Source organism: Crocodylus siamensis, chromosome 13 (assembly GCF_052110815.1).
Source record: "Crocodylus siamensis isolate JL-2025a chromosome 13, ASM5211081v1, whole genome shotgun sequence".
Classification (NCBI taxonomy): domain Eukaryota; kingdom Metazoa; phylum Chordata; order Crocodylia; family Crocodylidae; genus Crocodylus; species Crocodylus siamensis.
In genome coordinates this window covers 23,454,058-23,475,000 of record NC_143407.1, presented here as the reverse complement: position 1 = coordinate 23,475,000, position 20,943 = coordinate 23,454,058, and the positions used below count along the sequence as shown (strand labels likewise).

At 41.5% G+C, this 20,943-nt stretch overlaps 1 protein-coding gene across 1 annotated transcript in view; it reads right to left on the bottom strand.

Annotated features, from left to right (window-relative positions):
* Positions 1-45: 45 nt before the first annotated feature.
* Positions 46-20,943, bottom strand: part of RABEP1 (rabaptin, RAB GTPase binding effector protein 1) — a 95,194-nt gene continuing 74,296 nt past the window's right edge. Inside the window, exons 10-18 of the mRNA XM_090025397.1 lie at positions 17,337-17,441; positions 16,495-16,611; positions 13,589-13,687; positions 9,619-9,759; positions 8,905-9,094; positions 6,918-6,973; positions 6,080-6,178; positions 5,412-5,528; positions 46-4,211 (exon numbers count right to left, since the gene is read on the bottom strand). Coding sequence (XP_089881523.1) covers positions 4,110-4,211; positions 5,412-5,528; positions 6,080-6,178; positions 6,918-6,973; positions 8,905-9,094; positions 9,619-9,759; positions 13,589-13,687; positions 16,495-16,611; positions 17,337-17,441 — 1,026 coding nt within the window. The 3' untranslated portion in view covers positions 46-4,109. The remainder of the gene's footprint in view (positions 4,212-5,411; positions 5,529-6,079; positions 6,179-6,917; positions 6,974-8,904; positions 9,095-9,618; positions 9,760-13,588; positions 13,688-16,494; positions 16,612-17,336; positions 17,442-20,943) is intronic.

Here is a 20,943-nt window from a genome sequence, read left to right as displayed (position 1 = left end):
TGGCAGGAAGCGGAGCAGAAAAACCAGCAGAGCTCACACACTTCGGCAGCTTTTTTTTCTTTTAATTTTGAACACTTTCTTCATAAGGACACACCTTCAAATACAGTCAACAAAATGGTTACATTGGAATTCTGGAGACAGCAGAATTCTACATCCACAATCGCGCAGGACACCAACGGCGTGGGGCGCTGGAATGCAGTAATAGCTTCCAAACACTCAGTTTGCCAAGATATGGCGCAGGCTGACTTAAACTTCAAAAGCCAATTGTATGGGACTGCAAATGTGGGCGATTTCTTCCCCCTCCCCTAAAACAATGATCTGGTCAAGCTAAGTTTTGAAAAGTAGTACTGCACTACTAGGACAATGGCACAATATGAAGTGCCAAAATAAAGCCGTAAGGATAGGAGGGCTGCAATTCACTGCTAGGTAACAAGGTTACCAGACACGCTGCAAAGAACACTTTTGTACAGATTAAGACTATACAAGTAGAGGGAACACTTACAAAACTTGATTTTTTTTTCCTCTCTTATAGTCTGCACAGACCAAAGTCCCAGTTTTCTAAACCAGTAAGTATGTTTTTGCATCGTAGGTGGCGATATGACATGTTAAAGCTAATAAAAGAAAGAGATCAGAAACTGATGGTACATATAATAATCACTCTCCCCATATCAAGCCTAAAAGTTTCTCAAACTAGCTAAGGGCAGTTTCTCTCCTACACGCCCAATTACAAAATGAGCAGCACCCCCTTACATGCCTGAGGTGGATATGTGTGTTTTATAGGGACAGGAGTCCTTTGAATTCAGTCTCCAGAAGGCTTCTCTGTGCAACTTTGCTGCAGAACAAACTAGCTACCCCTCTCAAAGCTGTGCCTTATGTTCCTCATTTCTATAGGGGCTTCTATACCCTTCAGATATAGGGGCTTATTAGTTTGCCAACCCAGCCTTCTCCAAGGTTAATGCCCAGAAGTGCTGTCAGTCACTACTTTCCTTTTGCCAAGCCAGCACCCTGAGCCGAGTCAGGTCTTCAAGAACTCTTGCAACGGTCATGCTTTCAGAGCCACTTTAGCCATGCTTCTCACACAGTGAAATAAACTGGAATTGGTATTGTTAGCTGAACAGCCTGCTGGTGCAAGTGCTACATTCTGCTTTTAAAAGCTGAATGTAGGAGATTGGTCAAACTAGGGAATGGGAAAGCCTTTTGAAATAAAAAAGGTAAGAATGGGGAATACATTAGTCATAGCTATCCCATGTGATAAGTTAAAGCTGGAGGCTGCTGCACTGAACTCACTAAAAGAATCAAAGCAAGGAAGTACATCCATCATTCACCACCCTTTGTGCTACGTTCCCCTTTCAATGCCTTCCCTCCATGCTCACCTGAAAATCAAAACCATAATGCAGCCTCTCAGGTCATAAAATGTAATACACCAACATGCATACTCATGCACATGTTCTTTCTGTCATCTCAACATCAGTTGCTACCAAAGCTTTGAATGATCACTAACAGATCACCCACATACCACTTCTAGGCTATAGGAAAACATCTTGCAGCTGCAATCCAACAACACACCAATGCACAGCTACATAAAATATACTGCATGAAAGCCACATCACTCCCTATTGATCAAAGCAGTATAAACAATACTTGGTCATGAGATACGGCTGAATGGTGGCTGTTCAAGAGTAAGTATGGAGGGAGAAGATATGGCTCAGAAAAGGAGGTAGGGGAGGTTGAGAAAGGAAAGTGGCAGTGGTTTGAAGCGTGTTCCATGACTAAAAGCTGCTTTCCTTGCTTTATCCAAACAGTGGAAGGAACTCTAGCAACCGTAACTCTCAGTTTCTTGCATCAGGTTATTATTGAGTGTGTTTCTTCAAATAAAGTGTTCAATTTGCTGCAGAGCTATGTTGAAAGTAGTTTAGACCAGGTCTTGTAAAGCAGCAGGCTTCCTTAATACTCCAATGCAGAAGTTAGGTACAAGAAAGATGTTGGAGTTAGTTTAGGAGAACGGGGAACAATCTCTTGCCTTTACTGCTAATAAAGGCCCAGCAGTTCAAGTGCACATGCACACAACAGTGCATGTACGTTTTAGGAAGCTATGGGTGCTAATAAATAAGATTTGGTGTCAAAAAGTTAGCAGCGGGCAGCAGCTCCTGTCAGGCCACAATCAGCAAGGAATTCTGGCTACTTACTTGAGATGTTAGATTTCATTTTTAAGCACACTGCCAAAACATGACAGGCAACACTCTCACTGTCTGTCAGATTGGCTTATTCCTGAACTGGGTCAGGGGATGTGGAATGGTAGGGGAAATAAGTTAATAACACAGGCAAAGCATTAGCCACGTGTGCTTCATCTGGGGTTCTTTAAGGCAGTCCCCTTTTCAAAACCAATCAGTCCTTGTTTTAGTTTAGCAGAGTGGCTCTGGCTTTGGGTGGGGGTGTTTAAAAGGCCAGACCAAAATAGTAATTGCATGCACAGCAACTGAGGGTATTTTCTCTCTCTAGCTTTCCCTTTACCTTGTAAATTTTGCTGCTCTGAAGATTATAAAAGAGAAGCAACAGGTTAAAGCAAAATGCATTACCCCCACTAACCTTTACACTACAAAAACAGAACTAGTGATCAATCCATTTAACCCCCCCTTCCATTAGGTAGGAAATTCGGTTCTAATCAGGGGCCACGTTCAGATATTCAGTCTGCAACACTGCTTGTAATCAGCAAAGGATGGTACCTAAACCACAGCCAGCTGACCTTAGTGCATAGAATTCCAGTAACTACAGGAATGTTCATGTTAAATACCATACATCTGGGTAACAAGAAACCCATGCCAACACTTGGAGACTCGCAACATGGTCATCCTTCTGCTGTCTGCTGTTGTGTTGCATAGCGTTACTTGAATGTATAATTACAGAAACAAGTAACAGTGTAGTTTAGGGGTACTTCCTTTGCTTTAAGCAATACCAGGCTGCCACACTGATAACAGATGCACTGGACTTTTGAAACCTGAAGCTACACAATACAGCTCACGCTGCATTTGTAGTCTGATACAGAACATAACTGGTGTTTCGTGTTCACCTAACTTGCATGGGGGGAAAGGGAGGGCAGGGAAATCAGGCTATTTTAAAGCACAATCTTCTGCCCTTTTTACAAAGTTGGGTAAAAGCTAGTAGTTCATGCATGGTGCTGTGCACTGCAGTGGAGAAGAGTTGTGTAAAGCCCATGCACTGCACTGACAGTGCACAGAAATTTTGCTACTAATCTTACCACTTACAAGGGACTAGTAAAATTTTTCAGGTTTGGAGTTAAGAAAGCATCTGCTGACTTAACTCTGTACAAAGAGGTACCAAATAGTGCAGCTGTTGTGCTTTTCTTGAACCCCAGAATTTAATGTGGAATTCAAAGGAACTGAATGTCTCATCATTCATTACAGGTCCATTCATTTTTTTGGATTAGCTTTTTACCTGCTCATGAGATATGCAGCTCACTCATAGCCATCACATTTCAACAGTTTTCAAATTCTTCAGCACAGGGGCAATGGTAAAAAAAAAACCCCAAAAACCGAAAAAAAAGCACTGAGTTTGGAAAGAAAATCAATATCCAGTGTCCTGCTAATAAATTCATATTTTAATATAAAATATTCATACAGCATACTACACTTCATTCTCTCTGCTAGCGGAATACTGTTACTGACTATTCAAACAGAAAATTGTCAACCACTCTGCTCTTCAAGGAGTTTTGAGGGACATTATGGTTTCCAGCAGCTATTCTGATCACAGTATTTTGGGAGAGGGGAATAGGTTCCAGAAATCTATATTAGGTTAGAGAAGTTGGCCAAAAGGGAAAAGTTTTTCAGGATGTGAGGACTGATCCCACTTACAGTGGAACACAAACACTGCACCCATTAGTGTTCCCATTAGAGAGTTCTCTTCTAGCCTGCAATCTCCCTGGTGCTCTCTTCCTGCCCTGTACAAAACCTTTTCCCCTCGAGAAACAACTCAGTCATTGCTCCCCTCTGTTGTCTTCTGCTCTTTCAGTTAGAGTTAAATAATAATTAATGTTGCTATAAAGATGAGTTAAAAACCCCAGACGCAGCCTCGGAGCCCTGCCCCTCAGGGTGTCATGTTTCAGGAAGCTGATTAATGTCTGTCAGTTTTGTGTCATTCAGGATTGCCCGGATTCTCTCCAAGGAATCTGCCTGCCGGATCCGTTCCAACTGCACCTAAGAAAACAACAAATACAATATGTCCAATACGGTGCGTCTGGAACCACAGAGCAATAGAGCTTGGTTCTACCCCAGCTATTCCTTTCCATCATGCACAGATGATGCCCACCCAGAGCTGCCACTGGCGTGGAAGAAAGGAAATAGCCCTTCCTAGTTTGCACACTCCTCTTGACAAAGCAAATGGCTATGGGGCTGAAATGTCACTGTCCAGTCACAAGAAGAGATCAGATATGACTAACAATTACTCATACAAACAAAGCTTGGGTCTGGAAAAAAAAAAAAAAAGACAGCAGTGTGTGACAGTAACACCAATTTCTTGTCACTAGGTCTTTATTGAGCTACATGCATTTTTGGAAAGAGCATCTCATCTTCCAAGTGCTGGGCAATTTTTTCCACTACGGGTATTTTTCAACAACTGATCCAAACCTGCCTTTGGAAAAGATGACAAGCAATGATTGCAGTGAAAATGGTAATTTAACTGTCTTATGCCTGTGCTACCTACCACTACAGCAGCAGAAGAAAGCGCTGACAGCCTTCTCTGCTCACCCACATGGACCATCTGCAAACAAGCTGAGATTCTTGAGACTGTCTACTAGTTAAAGTAGAAAACTTGCTTCATGTTTTCAAAGTCTGAATTTTAAATAACTTTAATGGACTGTATGGCCAAACTTCAGATGTACCTCAAAAAGGGCTTTGAACCGCACTCAGCTGCATAATGTAGTAACCTAAAATCCCTGGATATTGAAATTCCTTCCTTCTGCTGTCTCATGATATCTTCTTAGGATCAAAGGACTTGGCAGTAAGGATAAGACTATCCTGCACTACAACTGTAGCTTAAAAGCAGCAAACTCACCAACTAAAGGAGCCATCCCATGGATTTAGAGCAAACGGTGCAAGTCTGCCTTCACATCCCCCCTTCTGAATTACACTGTATCACTAAGACTCAAAGTCACATACTGAAGGAACTTATTGAGAAGGACACTATAGGGTTCTAAGTAAGAGCTTAATCTGGTTCTAAAACAGGTGGAATATTCCTGGTTTATACTAGTAATGCTTTATTATTCATAAAAACACCTATCAATGAGTTTATAGCCCCAGCTCTTATGCTGCACAGGCTTCCTGCTACAGAGGTAGCAGAACATATACAGGCATTAGCAAATATAATACTTGGAAATGGACTGATTTTATCTCCCTTACCTGAAGGGTCTGAGAAAGCTTTACAAAGTCTCTCTGTACTTGCTCACTGACATCCAATTCAGTCTGCAACCGCTGAGCTTTATTCTTCTCTTCAAACATCAGCTGCTCAAGGTTAGCCTAGAAAAAAATTAGTTCCTGATGTGTATTCACAGAGAAGTGGAACATGTACAGACTCCCAAATAAAGTATGAGCTGAGAAGTAGAAAACCTGGGTAGTACCACACAGGCACTGCATGAAAGAGGATCCCCTCCCTGGGCCTTGGTTTTGCCATCTATGAACAGGAGAATCTCAATTATCTGAAGTCTCAGGGGCTCAAACTGAGGATTTGATTAAATTAGAGCTGTTTGTATATTAAGATACTCTGTACTGAAGTCTATCAGAAGAGATGGTAGCCTTACTGTTTTAAGTCACTATAGTTTAGATTACTATTCCCTACTGCTTTCCCAAATACAATTTTAAAGCAACTTGGAATGGGGCTTTCAATAACTGTGCTAGGCAGACTACTGCATTGCCAGGACACCTTTTGACTTTCAGAGACTTCTCCTTGTGTTGTCCCTGTGAGGACTACCTTGTTTGACTGCCACACTGATCTTCCAAGACTAACATGCACAAGACAGCTTGCCTTTGAAAATCTGGTTACCTTAATACACACACAACATAGATTCTACCTTTGCAGCAGTTTCCTTCTTCAGATGCTCTTCCCAAGTTTTGTTCATTTCCTGAAGACTCTCCAGCTGCTGTGTTTTCTCCTGCAAGGTGTTCTCCAACTGTAAAATCAAAGAGGACAACAGGGTTTTTCATCAGTTCGTTTTTCACAACTGACATGCATTCAACACACTACCATGAAGCAATTGGTATAAATGCCTTTAGCCTTTATAAATGTGCAGAAACACCAACATTAAACCATGTCACTTATACTTTTCTTCCCTGAAGCTGGAAGGAAAGGTGGTGCCTAACAGTGTTTAGCTTAAACATTAGTAGAGAAAGAATAAATATTTTAGGGAAAAGGGTCAACTACTAAGGTGTCAAAACCTTATACTGTTCCCAGCATTATAATTTGCCCTTCCAAACTTCAAATACCTTCTTTTAAAACCATGCTGGTCTTTACAAGACAGAAGTATGTAAGCTCACAACTTGCAGTAAGGCTTTTATCAAACTGATACAAAGGAACAGAGTAGTTAACAACTTTAAAGTTATCCAGTTAGGTTTATAACTGCTTGTGTACTTCCTTACATTAGGCCAACCAGTTAGTCTCCTTGTACAGAGTCCTTCTACATACATGCATAAAAATGTTGCTAGTGACAGCTCAAAGGCAACAAGAAAAAACAAGTTTATCTTTTCTGATATGAAGGAGACAGATGCTCATACCAGTTCAGAGCCAAGGAGAACTTGTTACCCAGTTATCAGACTCCTCAAGATTCTCTTTCCTGCACATTACACAGAAAGTTAAAATTCCTATATTTAAGTTTGTAAAACTCTTACAAATTGATCACATTGACTCCTCACCTGATCCTTTTCCACTTTCATTCTGTCCAGTTCAGCTCGCAGACTAAAAACGGAAGCTGTAAAACAAAGCAAAACAAGCTTCGTCACTGCACTGGCTTCTTCAGGTTTTAAGACCCAGTTGTTATCTATCAATGGTTTAACAAAAAAAAAAAAATCTAAAAATATTGTATCCTAGCAAGTGTGCCGACAAACCCATACACATATAGGCCCCAATCTGACTGTTCACTGAGCACATTACCATTCTGCCTATTATGAAGCTCTTCTTTTTCAACAAATAACCCTGGCCGTCTCTTCAGTAGGTAAATAGTCTCTTAAGGCAGGTATCAAAATTGCCATTATCGCTATTCCTACTCAGCAGCCATGGGGTGAACTTCTTCCCCTCAGCCTGTTCCATTTTATCCATGTTGTTATACTAAGCCTGTCAGTATTCCATCTGAAACAGTTACATGTTCAGGAAGAAACATCTCCCTTCATTTGAATGTTTAAATATCACTCGCTCGGGACATGAACCACTATTATTAAAAGATCATTAGTATTATAAAGTTAATCTACTGTGATTTTAAAAAAATGTGTCCTTCTTCAGAAGCCTTAGGGCTCTGTTTTATAATGTTGGTTTACTACAGCCTCTTTTTCCTCCTATCTACATGTCCTGGCTGAAGCTTTTTATTAATGCAGACTCCTGGACAGATCTGAAAGCATAAGTAACAATGTTGTGACAAAAATGAAGTACACCCAAATCTACTCGAGCTAGCCCTGTCAGTGCACAGCACTTTCAGCACCGATTGTTACATTTACCTTGCTGACAGCTGGAAGATCCGAGGCAAATCAGCTACTCTTCCAAGAGCAGGACTGGGCAGCCTAAGTTACCCCCTGCGCCCACCCTGCAGCATGTCCTACTTCCACTCGAGTACCCAGCTGTCCGCAGTCTCAGTGAACTTGAGCAATGTGCAAAACTATTACTTTATCTCATCTCCCATTTTCCTATAATTTTCCCCTTTTACTTTTCAAAGATATGGGAGGATAAACAACTTATTTCATTTTTATGAGCGCTACTTTGAAGGGAGACTTAAAGTTTCTCTCTTTGTTTGTAAAACTACAGGCAGAAAACATAAAAGAATTAGCGAAAGTAATCTCAGGACAGAAAGCAGAATTCTGTTTTGCTTTTTTTCTTGTTTGCATTTTATCTCCTACTGCAAAATCTTTGAGATACAAACCTGTAGTAACACACAAAATCAACAACTGCACCTGTGTTTAATTCCTATAAGGCACTTCTGTTCTAGTCATTTAGACAAACCTATACAAAGCAGCTTCTATTCTTTTTATCATCTCCTTGTTTGCTATTCACCTGTCTGCAGGATTCTCATTCCCCTTCACAAGTGTGATGACCCTCAGGAGCTAAAGCAAGTAAAAGCTGTATTGCTGAAGTCTAAATGAGATACTGCTCTCTCTCCCACTAAATGACCCTGGTAGTTTTCCTGGCAACAAACTAATGGGTGACCTAGTTCAACAAATTCATGCCTTAAATTCACATTTATGTATTACCAAGACTGAAAAGAACCCCTGTGGACTCCCACATAACACACGAAAGTGGTATCACCACAGATTTCTATATATATTTAAGTAAAACAACTACACTAAACTAAGAAACATACCTCAATGCAAGAAAAAAAGAGGAACCACCCAGTTCCTGTTTACTACTTTTACCTTTAACTGACCTTAAGTATCAGGTCTATGCTATACCAGAAGCTACTACAGCCATATTTATAAGAAAAATCTTACAACACACAGCCACGTTGTCAATTGAAGGGCATACTCAGATGCACACTTTTGTGCGTTCTCTATAAGCATGTCAAGTGGGCATGCTGTATTAACATCTTATGAAGAAAATGTGGATACCTTGTACTTGTTACCCCTAAAACCAAAATCCTAAAGTGCCTTCCATTTTCCAACAGCAATCCTCTTTTGGGAGTACTTTTTCCTCTCTCACCTATTTCCTCTTTGCAATTCTCTATTTCCGCCTGTAAAGTTTCTTCTACAGTTTCCTTCAAACACTGTTCAGCTCGAATCTGTTGTTTTAAGAATAAGATTTCTGCCTTAAGTCTTTCTTCAAGGTGATCTGCTGCAGTCCGTACACTAATGATGTCCTCACGGTATTTTAATAGCAACTTACGGAGTTCCTAAATGAAAGATTAATGAGAAGTTATTTAACAACAATATTTTCCTATATGCAAAGATACACACTCAGGCAAAAGACAGAGATGGTAACTTGTTTTATCTCCATAACTTATCTGTATTCTGCCTCAGCTTCTCAATTGACTCCTAATTTTTTTAATGATTCAGCAAACTATTTGTCTGAAAAGCAAATAAAATGTTTGCAAAAACCTTCATCTTCTCTTTGTATCTGCCTACTGTTACTCTGACACCCTTGAGTATGAGGAAGGGATATCTAGTGACAACTGAGATCTACTACTCCTCAATGCTGAGGATTATAGCTCATTCTTAACCTTCAATCACTCCTATGCTTAGTTTACATTCACAAGTGGCATTATATATATATCTGAACAACAGTCTGCAGGGGCAAAGGTTTTAAAATTTAGGCTACAACAGGTTCTACAACTTTACTGAGATTTTAGGTACCACACACACATTTATTTCATTTTTTTTTTCCTGTATAGTCTTCTAACAATTTTAAAATCATTACCTCCATGGATTCTGGCAGAATAAAGTCTTCTGCATTCTGTAAAGACTCATGCAAGCTATGCTTTCCTTGAAGGCTTTCATTATCTTTCTGTAATCTCACCAACTCCTCCGAGACCTCCTCCCTTGACTGTGTCAGGACAGCCTTCAATGTAAAGAGAAGAGCACAAAATTATGACCTAAAAATTGTGCTTGGGTCTATTCGTATCCAATTGATCATTGTGCTTCCAGTGCTTTAGAAAGGCAGGACAAATTACATTTTTTGAGAAAAAACGGCAAAAAGGTGGCAATATGAATCATCTCCCTCTGTTTAGCTTTAGTAATTTCAGTATTAGTAAAAAGCAGAAGTAAAAAAAAAAAATCAAACTCAAGAGCACAATAATAAGCAAGACAGTAGGCTATAACTACATCACAACCATGTATCTGCCAATTTTCTTGACTAACTGATAAATTGCATGTGTCTATATACAAATGCATAAAAGAGACTCAATTCAGTTTTTTCAAATTGTAAGTGGAACTGTCAGCAGAGTCTAATAAGATCAATAAGACCTTGTTTAAGTGGATCCCAAGACTTAAACCAGGGGATGTCAAAGACAGCCTACAGAACACTACGATCCTGCCCACAGTGCTGCCTGACACTCTCAGACTGGCCTCATGGGCTGCAGGCAGCACATGCACTGGCTTTGATCCTGTGTGCTGTACGTATGTGCCAAAAAGGCTCCGGGCTGGTCCAGGCACATGTTAGAGGCAACATGAGGGGCTGGCCTACAGTGCACACTGAATTCGGCACCCAGGCCTGATTGACCTTGGATTTATGGCCTACTTGGCATGCCTACCCCAGGCTGTAGGCTCAATCTGTCCTGCAGACTGACCCCGTGCCCCTCACCTGTCTCATAGGGCCAGATAAGTTTGATGCCCCTTACTTAAGCCATCTGGGCTAAAATTTTCCATGTCACACTGGTCCCAGGCTCACACTTTTAGTAACAATTTCAGCTGAAATCATCAAGCTATTTCCAAGACTGAGGTTACCAGGAAGATGCATTGCGCGTGACCTTTTCTCTCAAAAGCTCTCATGCCCAGGTTTTTTGCCACAGGACCTAGACATTTGGCGCGGGGGGGGGGGGGGCGCGGTGTCCTCTGGTTCACTGATACTTTTGCCTTCTTGAAAATCTATCCAAACTCAGCCAAGTTTTAAGCCTTTGAAAACTATTGTTTGCAGAGCCTTGGAACAGACTTGCTAGACTGCCAGGAGTTAAGATCACCATACTCCACCTCTGCTACGCACACTCCAGTGCAGGGCTGAGAAGGACTTCCCTTGAAACTGCAGCTCTGGGTTGCTGCAGGCTATGCTGGGTCCAGGTACTGAATCTGAGAACTGGCAGCCAGTCTCTCTTATGCTCTCAGTGCTTATACTGTTGATGTGCAAGGAGTCTGGAAGAAGCGACCCAATTCAAACAAAGAACTGCAATTGGCTTCTACTCTAGTCTACTTACCATGCCAGAGAAGGGTTGGGGAAGCAGACTGGATCAAGAACCTGGGGACAGACATAGCCAGTAGGAATGAAATAGTAGGAGTATGGCAACTGAAGCCAGAGGGCAACAGAGAGACTGGATGAAAAGCTAGGAAAAAAAGGTCAGGGCAGGAACTGACTGGGTAAAAGAGACTGGATCTGGTATGAGAAACCTGTGTAGTAAAGACTGGGACTGTCCTGGTGAGGCAAATAGTACTGAGAAGAGAAGCCAGGGGTATAAGGGAACAGACACAAAGCAAAAGGGTGCCAAGTATGGGGGTGATAAGGAGAGGCAGAAGAATATGTCCACTAGGGCCTGAAATAAAACCCAAGATTTCAGTCTCACCACTCTGCTGCTGACAGCAGATACCTGTGAAACCCACTGACAAAGCAAGTTAGCCCCCATCTACTGATGGTCCATGTAGAGGGTGAGAAATCTATACTTGTATCAGTTACTCTATTTGCTCAAGTGGCAGAGGTCTGTGTGGTGGATCCAAAAGGTTTAACACCAAGCTGATAAAACCATGTGGCTGCTGACAGGATGTCGCACGATGGGACTGTTTTTCAGTTTGCTTTTTAAAAACCTACGAAGTTACACACAAAAACACTATATTAAGATATTATTAACAGTGCCAAGTCAAACCTGCAAGATAGGAAATGCCAGAATTAAAGTTTCCTGTGCAAATTCAGTGCATATGCACATATAGGCCACATTACAATAGAATGTTTTATCACATAAATAATTTTTTCCAAAGGACCCCATCTCATTCAGGTCACAGGATGAACCTGCGGTGAGGATGAGTTAGAGCTGTAATGGGAAGGAAACTTATCTGTAAAACTCTGGCTTTATTTATTTAAAAGGCTGGAAGGTGGCAGGAGAGGATGGACTCTTGGCTAAAGTTGCAGAAAGCTTTCCCAAGGAACTAGATTTTATCCTACTTTCTGCCACTGATGTTCTATATGATTTTAGTCAAGTCATTTAAACCCACTGTTTCATCAGTGGTCATTAATTTATATATTCCTTGTTTGCTGAGTGCCAGGTTGGATAGCATGAAGTCAAATTTGGAGAAGTGCCAAGCAGTCAATTAAAACTGAAGTCACGGGGAACTGTGAATGTTAACTAATTCTTAACCCTTAGTTAGTAGTAGGTAACCCTTGGTACAGGTGGTGCCAGAGCATGGCATGCAAAAAAGCATTTTGCTCGGCTCATGTGCCTTGGGGCAGATGTTGGGGAAAGGGCTGGGGCTGCGCTGCCACAACAAGGATTGAGCCCCTTGCAGCTCCCCCACTGTCCACAACAAGGATTGAGCCCCTTGCAGCTCCCCCACTGTCCATGCCCTTGGCACACCAATATTTTACAAGTTGAGGTTGTGGGTGTTTTTGGCGCTTTGCCCAAAAACATTGCTGACTCCTGTTCTATATTATGTCTCATCTCTAGGAGAGGGGAAATATCAGTCACTAAGTATCTCACATCCAGCACCTGAAGTATGTTGACCCATTTGACCTTGATCTCACTGCCTCAGTTCCTCATTCATTTCCTTGTTGCCTATGGGCATTGTAAAAATATACTCATTAACACTGGTAAACTACTGTGAAACTACAGTAATTAATACCACAAAAGCCCAGGAGAAAATTAATTCCGTTTCTGGAGCTGAGTCAGAATAGTACCTGGTAAATATGACAACACACTAAACTGCTACTGCTCAGTAAGCACCTGCATGAAGTGTAGGGTACAGAGGGGGAAGGGGTGGGCAAAGAATACAGACTCACATAGTTAATGACTATTATACTGAGGTGGCAAAGGCAACCTTATTTCTGAGAGTCCTTAATCTCTCTAATGCTTGACTTTGCAATCTTAACAATGTTCTTTTAACATAGTTTTGTGTGCGTATTCTGTTGCTCATTGCATGCATTTTACTATTTATGGTAGCTTCAGTAAAAAAAAATAATCTTTTTTTTCTGAAAACAAGTTCCATCATGCTGCTGCAGGTCATGGACTTGTCCTCCTTATAACTGTTGAGTGCAACAGGTCCGTTCCCCAGCATACCATGTATATGGAAAAGAGGTCAGTCCCTAGCTCCAGCAGTTTGGAGAGAGTAACAGAACAGGAACCCCGGATCCAGAACTTCTGGCAAAAGTGCATCAGTTAAAATGGCTTGCTAGAAAGGTGGAGAGGGAAAAAATGGCAGACTGGGGAAGAATGACACCTACAAGCAGGCTCTCCCTGCTACATGGTGACAAGTACACAGAGTATGGCAGCACAGAACCTGGAATGGCTTGTAAAAACTATAGGCTTCATACCTCTTTTTTAATTAAATATATCTACATGTAAAAACCATGGTTATCTTGTCTTAGCCGACTGTGCTAAACAGCAAGAAACAGACAAAACAGTGGTCACTTAATAAAGTCCACAATGCATCATGCAGCACTTTTGAAGTGAAATTTAAGATTAAAGTTTCTTTACCATTTGCTCCTGAACGCTTCTCTTTGCATGGGAAAATGCCTGATGTAATTCACTGAGTAACGTCTCAGACTCCTGACATCTAACAAGAAGTGAAGAGATCTTCAGGGGGAGGGGGGAAAAAAACAAAACAGATCAAACACATAAGGATACAGTTAATAGTTAAAGCAAATTAAAACAGTTTTTAAAAGCACTGAGGCATTCCCCTTCTCTCATACCTCACATATACTTTATACATTGCAGCTTTGTATTTATTGAAAACAACTTTTTTTGGTGTATTGGCAAGTAAATCATGCTTTCACCATAAGTCAGACTATAATTCAATCTAATCAGTTAAAATTAACGAGACTATTTATATATTAATCTTTTATTGAAAACTAACAATGAAACAGCAGCCAATTCTGGTCACCTCAAATACAGACATTTCAGACTTTGGCAGAAAAGACAAAAGAAACCAAAGAGCTAAAGAAAAAAAAATAAAACAATGAAAAGAACAAGTTCAGTGGAAATACTGCAAAAAGAGTTTTTAAATATATTTAATTACTAATCCAGAAAATTTCTTCTGAAATTGCCTACTATGCTCACTGGGCACGGCCAGACGAGCACAGATGTGTGGTATGTGGTTCAGCAGACCTGTCTGTGGTGCCACACACTGCACATGCAGGTATTCCCTGTGTTGCTACTTTGCCAAAAACAGTTGGATGGCGTATGTGGCAGCAGCATGTGCCTGTCAAAACTGGAGTCTGGCCAGCTGTAGCCACACTCTGGAGGCTGGCCAGGCTCCCTGCTGCAGAAGCGCCATGGCTGCAGCCCCCAGAGCCCCAGGTAAGGCTACTGGGGCAGCATAGCTGATGGCCCCAACCTCCATTACCACACCTTGGGTAACCTGGCACGTGCCAGAGTGTGCATGGCACGAGCATTCACCAGGGACAAGCAGCAGCAGCACAAGGGAAACTCACATTCCCGTTTGTGGGGATATGCCCATTGGGTGTATCTACACGTGTTTTACTGTGGAGTAGACTAATTAGCTCCACGGTAAAGTGTCACTGGCTACACATGCACCTGTATTAGGGTGCAATAAACTAATTAACTCTGCTGTAAGATAGTACTGTCCAGGACAAGTACTATCCCATAGCAGAATAGTTACGTGCGCCGAAAAAAATACAAAACAAAACAAAACAAAAAAAACCACACGTAGACAATGACAGTAGGTGGCTGAGGCATGAGGGTACTACAGTGCAGGGGCTGCCTGCTGGCTAGCCCTACACTGTAGCACCCTTATGATGCAGCCAGCTCCTCCACAGGATGCTGAGCTGGGGCTGAGCAGCCCCGGGCTGGCAGGCCAACACCCAGGCTTCCTGCAAACTGGGGCCCCTCCAACCTGGCTCAATGTGCTGTGGTCTTGGGCATACATGTAAACGCTGTGCCCGGGAGTAAAACTCTGGTGCAAACCGTGCCAGAGGTTGTTACGTGCTAATTGCATGTGTAGATGCACCCACTGTTTCTATAATATTACACCACAAAAAAAAAATCAAATGGCTCATGGGTTTGCAGTATGTTACTATACATAAGTGTTTTCAAAAGGCTGTACATTGCAGGATTAATTATCCTTTATTACTTTATCTGTGGTAGCATCTAGTGGTCCATGCTACATCAGGACCCCTTGTGCTAGGGACTGTAAAAATAAAACAAATAAAATATTCTCAGATTGCAAGCTTCCCACTAAAGGCTCCTGCTCTCAAGGCTCAGAAAAAAAAGGGCATGTACTTTGATTGACCATAATCTATTCCGATCCACTCAGATGCATAGTAAATGTTTGTCTCCACCTTCACTCAGCCTGTCAAATGTTGGGAAGGTAAAACAGCATGTAGGAGATTACCCCCAAAAAAGTTAAGTGTACAATTAATGTCATGTTCCTATGTTTGATTCATTACTTCTGAGACTGAAATACTACTCATCAAATCTAATCATTAAAATTTAGAATTGATTTTTTGCAAGAATACTTGAAAAGGAACATCTGATCTAGCATCAAAATGTTGCAGTCTAATGAGGTACAAAAATAATCCCAGGTAACTGTAAAACAGATGTGCATAGATACTTACAGCACACAGCATAAACAGAGCCATATCCCCAGCTGGAATGGGTCTTAAACCCCCTTTTGAAGAGAGCATTTAATAAGCTTGTTCACCAAGATGTTTCTGTTACAATTAGAATGGCTTTACTGAACAAAGAACTCAGAAATGGATGATAAATTAAGCCAACTTGAAAAATAAGCTTGTTCTGTCAAAGTGATAGCTGACTTTTTGGCATTCTGTTTAAGAAATGGTCTGAATGTTGAATTACCACGGGGAGAGAGACAGAACTAACAGAAGGCTCCAAGAACAAGAAGCACTGGAAAGAAGCCAGTCATAATTAAGTGGGCTCAGAGAGGGAACTTTCAAGCCAAAATGGGTAACAGATGAGAGTATCAATATATTCCAGATGCTTGTGTAAGGAGTTTGACAGGATGTCAGTTCACTGGAGTACAGAGTACAACCTGTGGGCAATTTTTCACTTCAATAGCTCTAGGGTAGAGCAGGGGTTCTCAAACTTCGTGATACCGTGACCTGGAGTGGCGGATGGTGGCAGTGGGGAGCTTGCACATGACAACCGCCGCTGTCATCCACCATTCTATGCTGCCACAGTGCATTGCTTCTCTGCGCCACTGCACGTACCTCCTGGGAAGTTTGTGGCCCCCTTTTAAATTGCTCATGACCCCCCAGGGAGTCACGACCCACAGTCTGAGAACCCCTGGAGTAGAGAGTCTGCATGGTTCCTAAATCTTTAAAAACTTGAATTATCTTGGGAAACACAAAAATAATGTTCCTTCGGAAGAATCTCTTTCTTTATTAAACTGAACTTGTTCATACCTGATTAGAAGAGTCTTCAGCACTTTGCTTCATGTAATCCTCCAACTCCTGTTTATCTTTCATTGTTTTCTCCAATTGGTCATTAGCCTGCCTCAGCATCACCTGCAGCTTTTTCACCTACATGGTTTGAACAAAAGTAGTGATGCAGCTTTCTTTTTAAAGAGCATATTTATTTCCTCAACAAGACTATAAAAACATTCTGAGTTTAGGATTAAGAGTCACAAAAGTCCCTTTGTTGTTCTGAGAAACACCATGCATCACTGATTAAGCCCATAATGGAATGCAGAACACCAGACTGCAGTAGATCCCTATTTCTTTCATATTACTCACAAGAGAAGAAAGATGGCCTGTAACAATTCAAGACCTATTCTTCTTTAGTACACAGGTCCAGTGACCCTATATACTTTGCAGAGCATAAAAATTAGAATAGCAACTGTTTTGTTTTCTGAAGAAAGTCACTAGAATTTCAACACGTTAAAAGTTTTTCTACCAAATAGGTACAGAAGGCTATTTAATCCATAATCTTCTCCTTCCCCCAACCTTGTTTTTAATTTTTGCCAGTCGTAAGGTCTTTTGTTGCAAGGCTACATAAACCCCAGCAACACAGCATGTAATTGTAGGAACTATCTGAGAAATATGCATAAGTGAAGGCAAATGATTTCACACGCCTGAAGTAGCAAGTCAGATTACGGCAGTAAATTGAAGCAAATTTCCCAGAATGTGAAGTAGGTTAACTTCTCAAAGCTCAAACCAGATGATTACAAGTGCAGATGGTTAATTGTTACATTCTTGGTAGTTTCTACAGCTACAAAATCTGACTACAGACAAAGAAAAAGCCCCACCTGGTCTCTTGTCTCAGCTTCCTGAATCTGGATACCTTGCAACTGCTTCTCGTAATTTGAGCACATATCGCAGCGTCTACCCAGCTTGTTTCCTGCATTCTGCACCTGGGGAACATGAAGTTATCACTTGCCACAAAGACTACTGAACTCTATAAAGGAACATGCAAGCGAGTGGTACAGATATTCAGGCACGTTGTGTGATCCAAGGTTACTGTCAATAAGAGACAGTGGCAGAAGTTAGGTGGCAGCAGGCTGAAGTTATTTTATGCTTAAATAACAATATAAATCCTAGATGTCAAATGTTAGGATTTCTTGGCACAAAACCCATTGCCAAAGTAAGAGAGAAGCTCAGATGTGCAAGAGGTTATTAAGTCATTCAACATTTGAATGACATCTGTTTTCATGCTCATAATTAGGTAGCATTTCAGAGTAAAGAGGCATCAGTCAGCGAGCAAGAATTCAACAAGCTATAGCATTTTTCCACATAATTAAATGTTATTACAAATTAAACAATGTAGGAGACAGCCCTCAGTAGTTGGTCATTTTAACTTTAAAATGATCTATTAAATTGAACACATTCAACTCTGTTGGCCAATATGTAGGCATATTCTACAGCTAACTAAAAAGATTTTTATTTGAGGCAAGAACAGTGATATAGTAGCAATTTGGGAAGCAGACACATTGTACACTGGAATATTTGGGAGTTATAGCTCACTAATGAGTGATAAGACATCTGTGAAAACACATGTCAATCTTTTCATACTCTTCTCAGCCTTTAACCATATATACACACTAATAGTGTTAAAGAGGTCAGGTCACTATATAGTTTGAGGATACTGATTTTCATAGATCAAGTGATTTTCTCTTCTACAAGCACACTGGACTACTGGCTACTGTAAGTACAGATTTACAGGCACAATTCAACCAAATGTCAAAGCTGTCATTTACAGAGTGATATCAACTCAACCTCTTAAGGAGCAGTTCCACTGTATTCAGAACTAGAGGAATAGTCACTGAATGTGTGGTGAGGGCATCAGTTTCACTACTGCAACAGAAGGTATCTAGGGGTGCAGCAGACTGAGGATATAAATGACAGATATGAAAAGTCTTTCATAAGAAGGGATTAAACTGCCAGTCTTTTCAGAGAGGAAGCCAAAAGGAGATATGGCAGCAGTATACAAGATAATTGATAGAAACAGAAATAAAAATGCATTTACTTTTTACCATCTTGTACCATCTACACTTTTCCCAGAGCCTGACAAAGGGACTTTGATCCTGAAACCTTGCAGAAAAGGACAATTTTCTTGCCATTTTCCGGTTGGTCTAATAAAAGGTATAATTTTGGAACCCAGAGTTCTAGTTTTTTGTATGTCTGTCTCAGACCAACACAGCTACCAAGTACATCCCTTTACATCAGCTTGTGTCTGCTGCGCAGTAAGTGGGAATAGGTCGATGTCTACATGTTCAGGCATTAAGGCACATTAACACTGTATGTGGACTGACTTGGGACTGAAAGTTAGTCCCAAGTCAGTCCACACATACAGTGCTACTGTGCAATAAGGCATCTTCACATGTGTTACCATGCAGTAACTAATCAGTAGAGGTGCACTGGTCCAATATTGAATCGGCACCAATATAAAGAAAATTGGCTGTATCAGAAATCAGCTCAATGTGGCTGATAATTTGGCTGACAAATGCCCATGTATGCCTGTAGCCACAGTGCAGCATGCAGACAGCAAGGAGCACAGCCTGGCAGCATGGAGAGCTGCGTGCAGCTGGTAAGTCTGTTGTGGTGGAAGGGGAAGGAAGGGGCATGGGCAGGGGGCAGATCAATGCCCCCATGTTGAGGGAGGGAGTGGGTCTGGGGCATGGGCAGGTGCTGCCCAGCCGGGGCAGGCAGGGTGCAGGACGGAGCTGCAGTTTGTCTGGGGGGTGCAGGGAGGGGTGGGGATGGCTTTTGTCACCATGCACATGCTGGGGGCAACTGGGGGGTGGGAGGGAGGGCGTGTCCCTTGGATCTGCATGAGGCAGGACAGAGTGGGCTACAGCTGCCGGCTGGGTCTGCAGCAGGCTCTTCCCAGTGCGTGGGAGGGGGAAGGGGGTTGGGCCGTGCTGCGTTTGGGGCAGGTAGCAGTGGTGCTTGGGGGAGGCTACAGCAGGAGGCTGCAGCCGCCCCAAATTTCGTCATAGCCCCCCCCCACCCTCCCATGCATGGCCAATATGCCTCCTTAAAAATTGGCTCTGTATCAGTCCCCAAAATCTCTATCAGTACAACCCTACTAATGAGGCATAAATCTTATACCTGCATCATGCAGGTATCAAAGTTACACTCAAGTTGGCCTAAGTCGCCATATTTACCGTGCAGTACAGGTGTGCATGTCAATACTGTTCAGTAATTTTGGCTACTGTGCAGTAAATGGTCACATATAGAAGCACCCAAATATACTTGTACCCTCTCACATAAAAAGGCAAATACATTTAGCACTAACCTGCCTCCGTGAATAACTGGTGAAGCACAGTCAGCAGCAACAGGAACCAAGAGCTTAACAGGTTCATTTAAAAAATAGATGAGAACATCCCAAGCAAAATTACATGGACAAAACTCACCTTCCCAAATATAAGCCTGTGGTTAAAAATAAGCTTTCCATACAGGAAAGATTCCATATTCTCAGAAGGTAGGGGTTGGAGGGGAGGGCAGGGCAGGGCAGGCAGTTACAATCTAATATACATGTATTTACACCCACTGGTGGTATGGCTCATGAGTCAGAATGCTTTCATATAGTGGACATAGGGTGAAGTAATTACCATCATGGAATCAATGAAGTTTTGGTACTGACTTCAGTAAGGCCAAGAATTTTCATGCATCTTATTTATAATCCTTGAAAATTCACTACCAAATAAAACTCCTTTTTAATATGATTTAATACTTTGTTCTTTATATGCCTGTTCTCCACACAACATTACGCTGGTTTTTTTTTAATTTGCAAAATAAAACAAACACTTTGGTAAACTAATGTGAACAAAAATCACAGCTACATTCTGCCCACAGAGTAAGTAATTTTTGCCTGCCTCGGCAATAAATTTTTGCTATTTTTTGCCATGGCAACCCTCTGATATTGTCTGGTGTCAAAGATAAAATTCTCAACTAGATGGGCTGCTGCTCTGATCCAGCTTGGCAATCTTTCAGTTGTTGTTTTTGGAATTTAAGGACTCAGACCAGGGTTTTAACAAAGCAACAACTACAAGTCAGTGCTGCAAAGTGGAATCTCATTTGAATTTGCCACTCCCTGTCTCTCCACACAGAGCAGTATTCACAGCTGTTTGAAACTTAGCCTATATTCCTGCCCCCAGAAACAAATGGAAAACAATGTTTCTCTCAGAATTTCTAAGGGATGGAATAAAATGTCATCCAAATATCAGTGGGGCAAAAAATGTCCGAAAGAATGCAGAAGACTGGAATTGCCCATGATGACATAACATAGTCTCTTAGCATTTTAGACAAGATGACAAAGGAGCTGGTTCAGAGAGGCTTAAACATGCAACTGATGGCCTATTTGAATTCTAATAATCCTGCAAAAATTGAGATGCTAAAGTCAGTCTTATGACC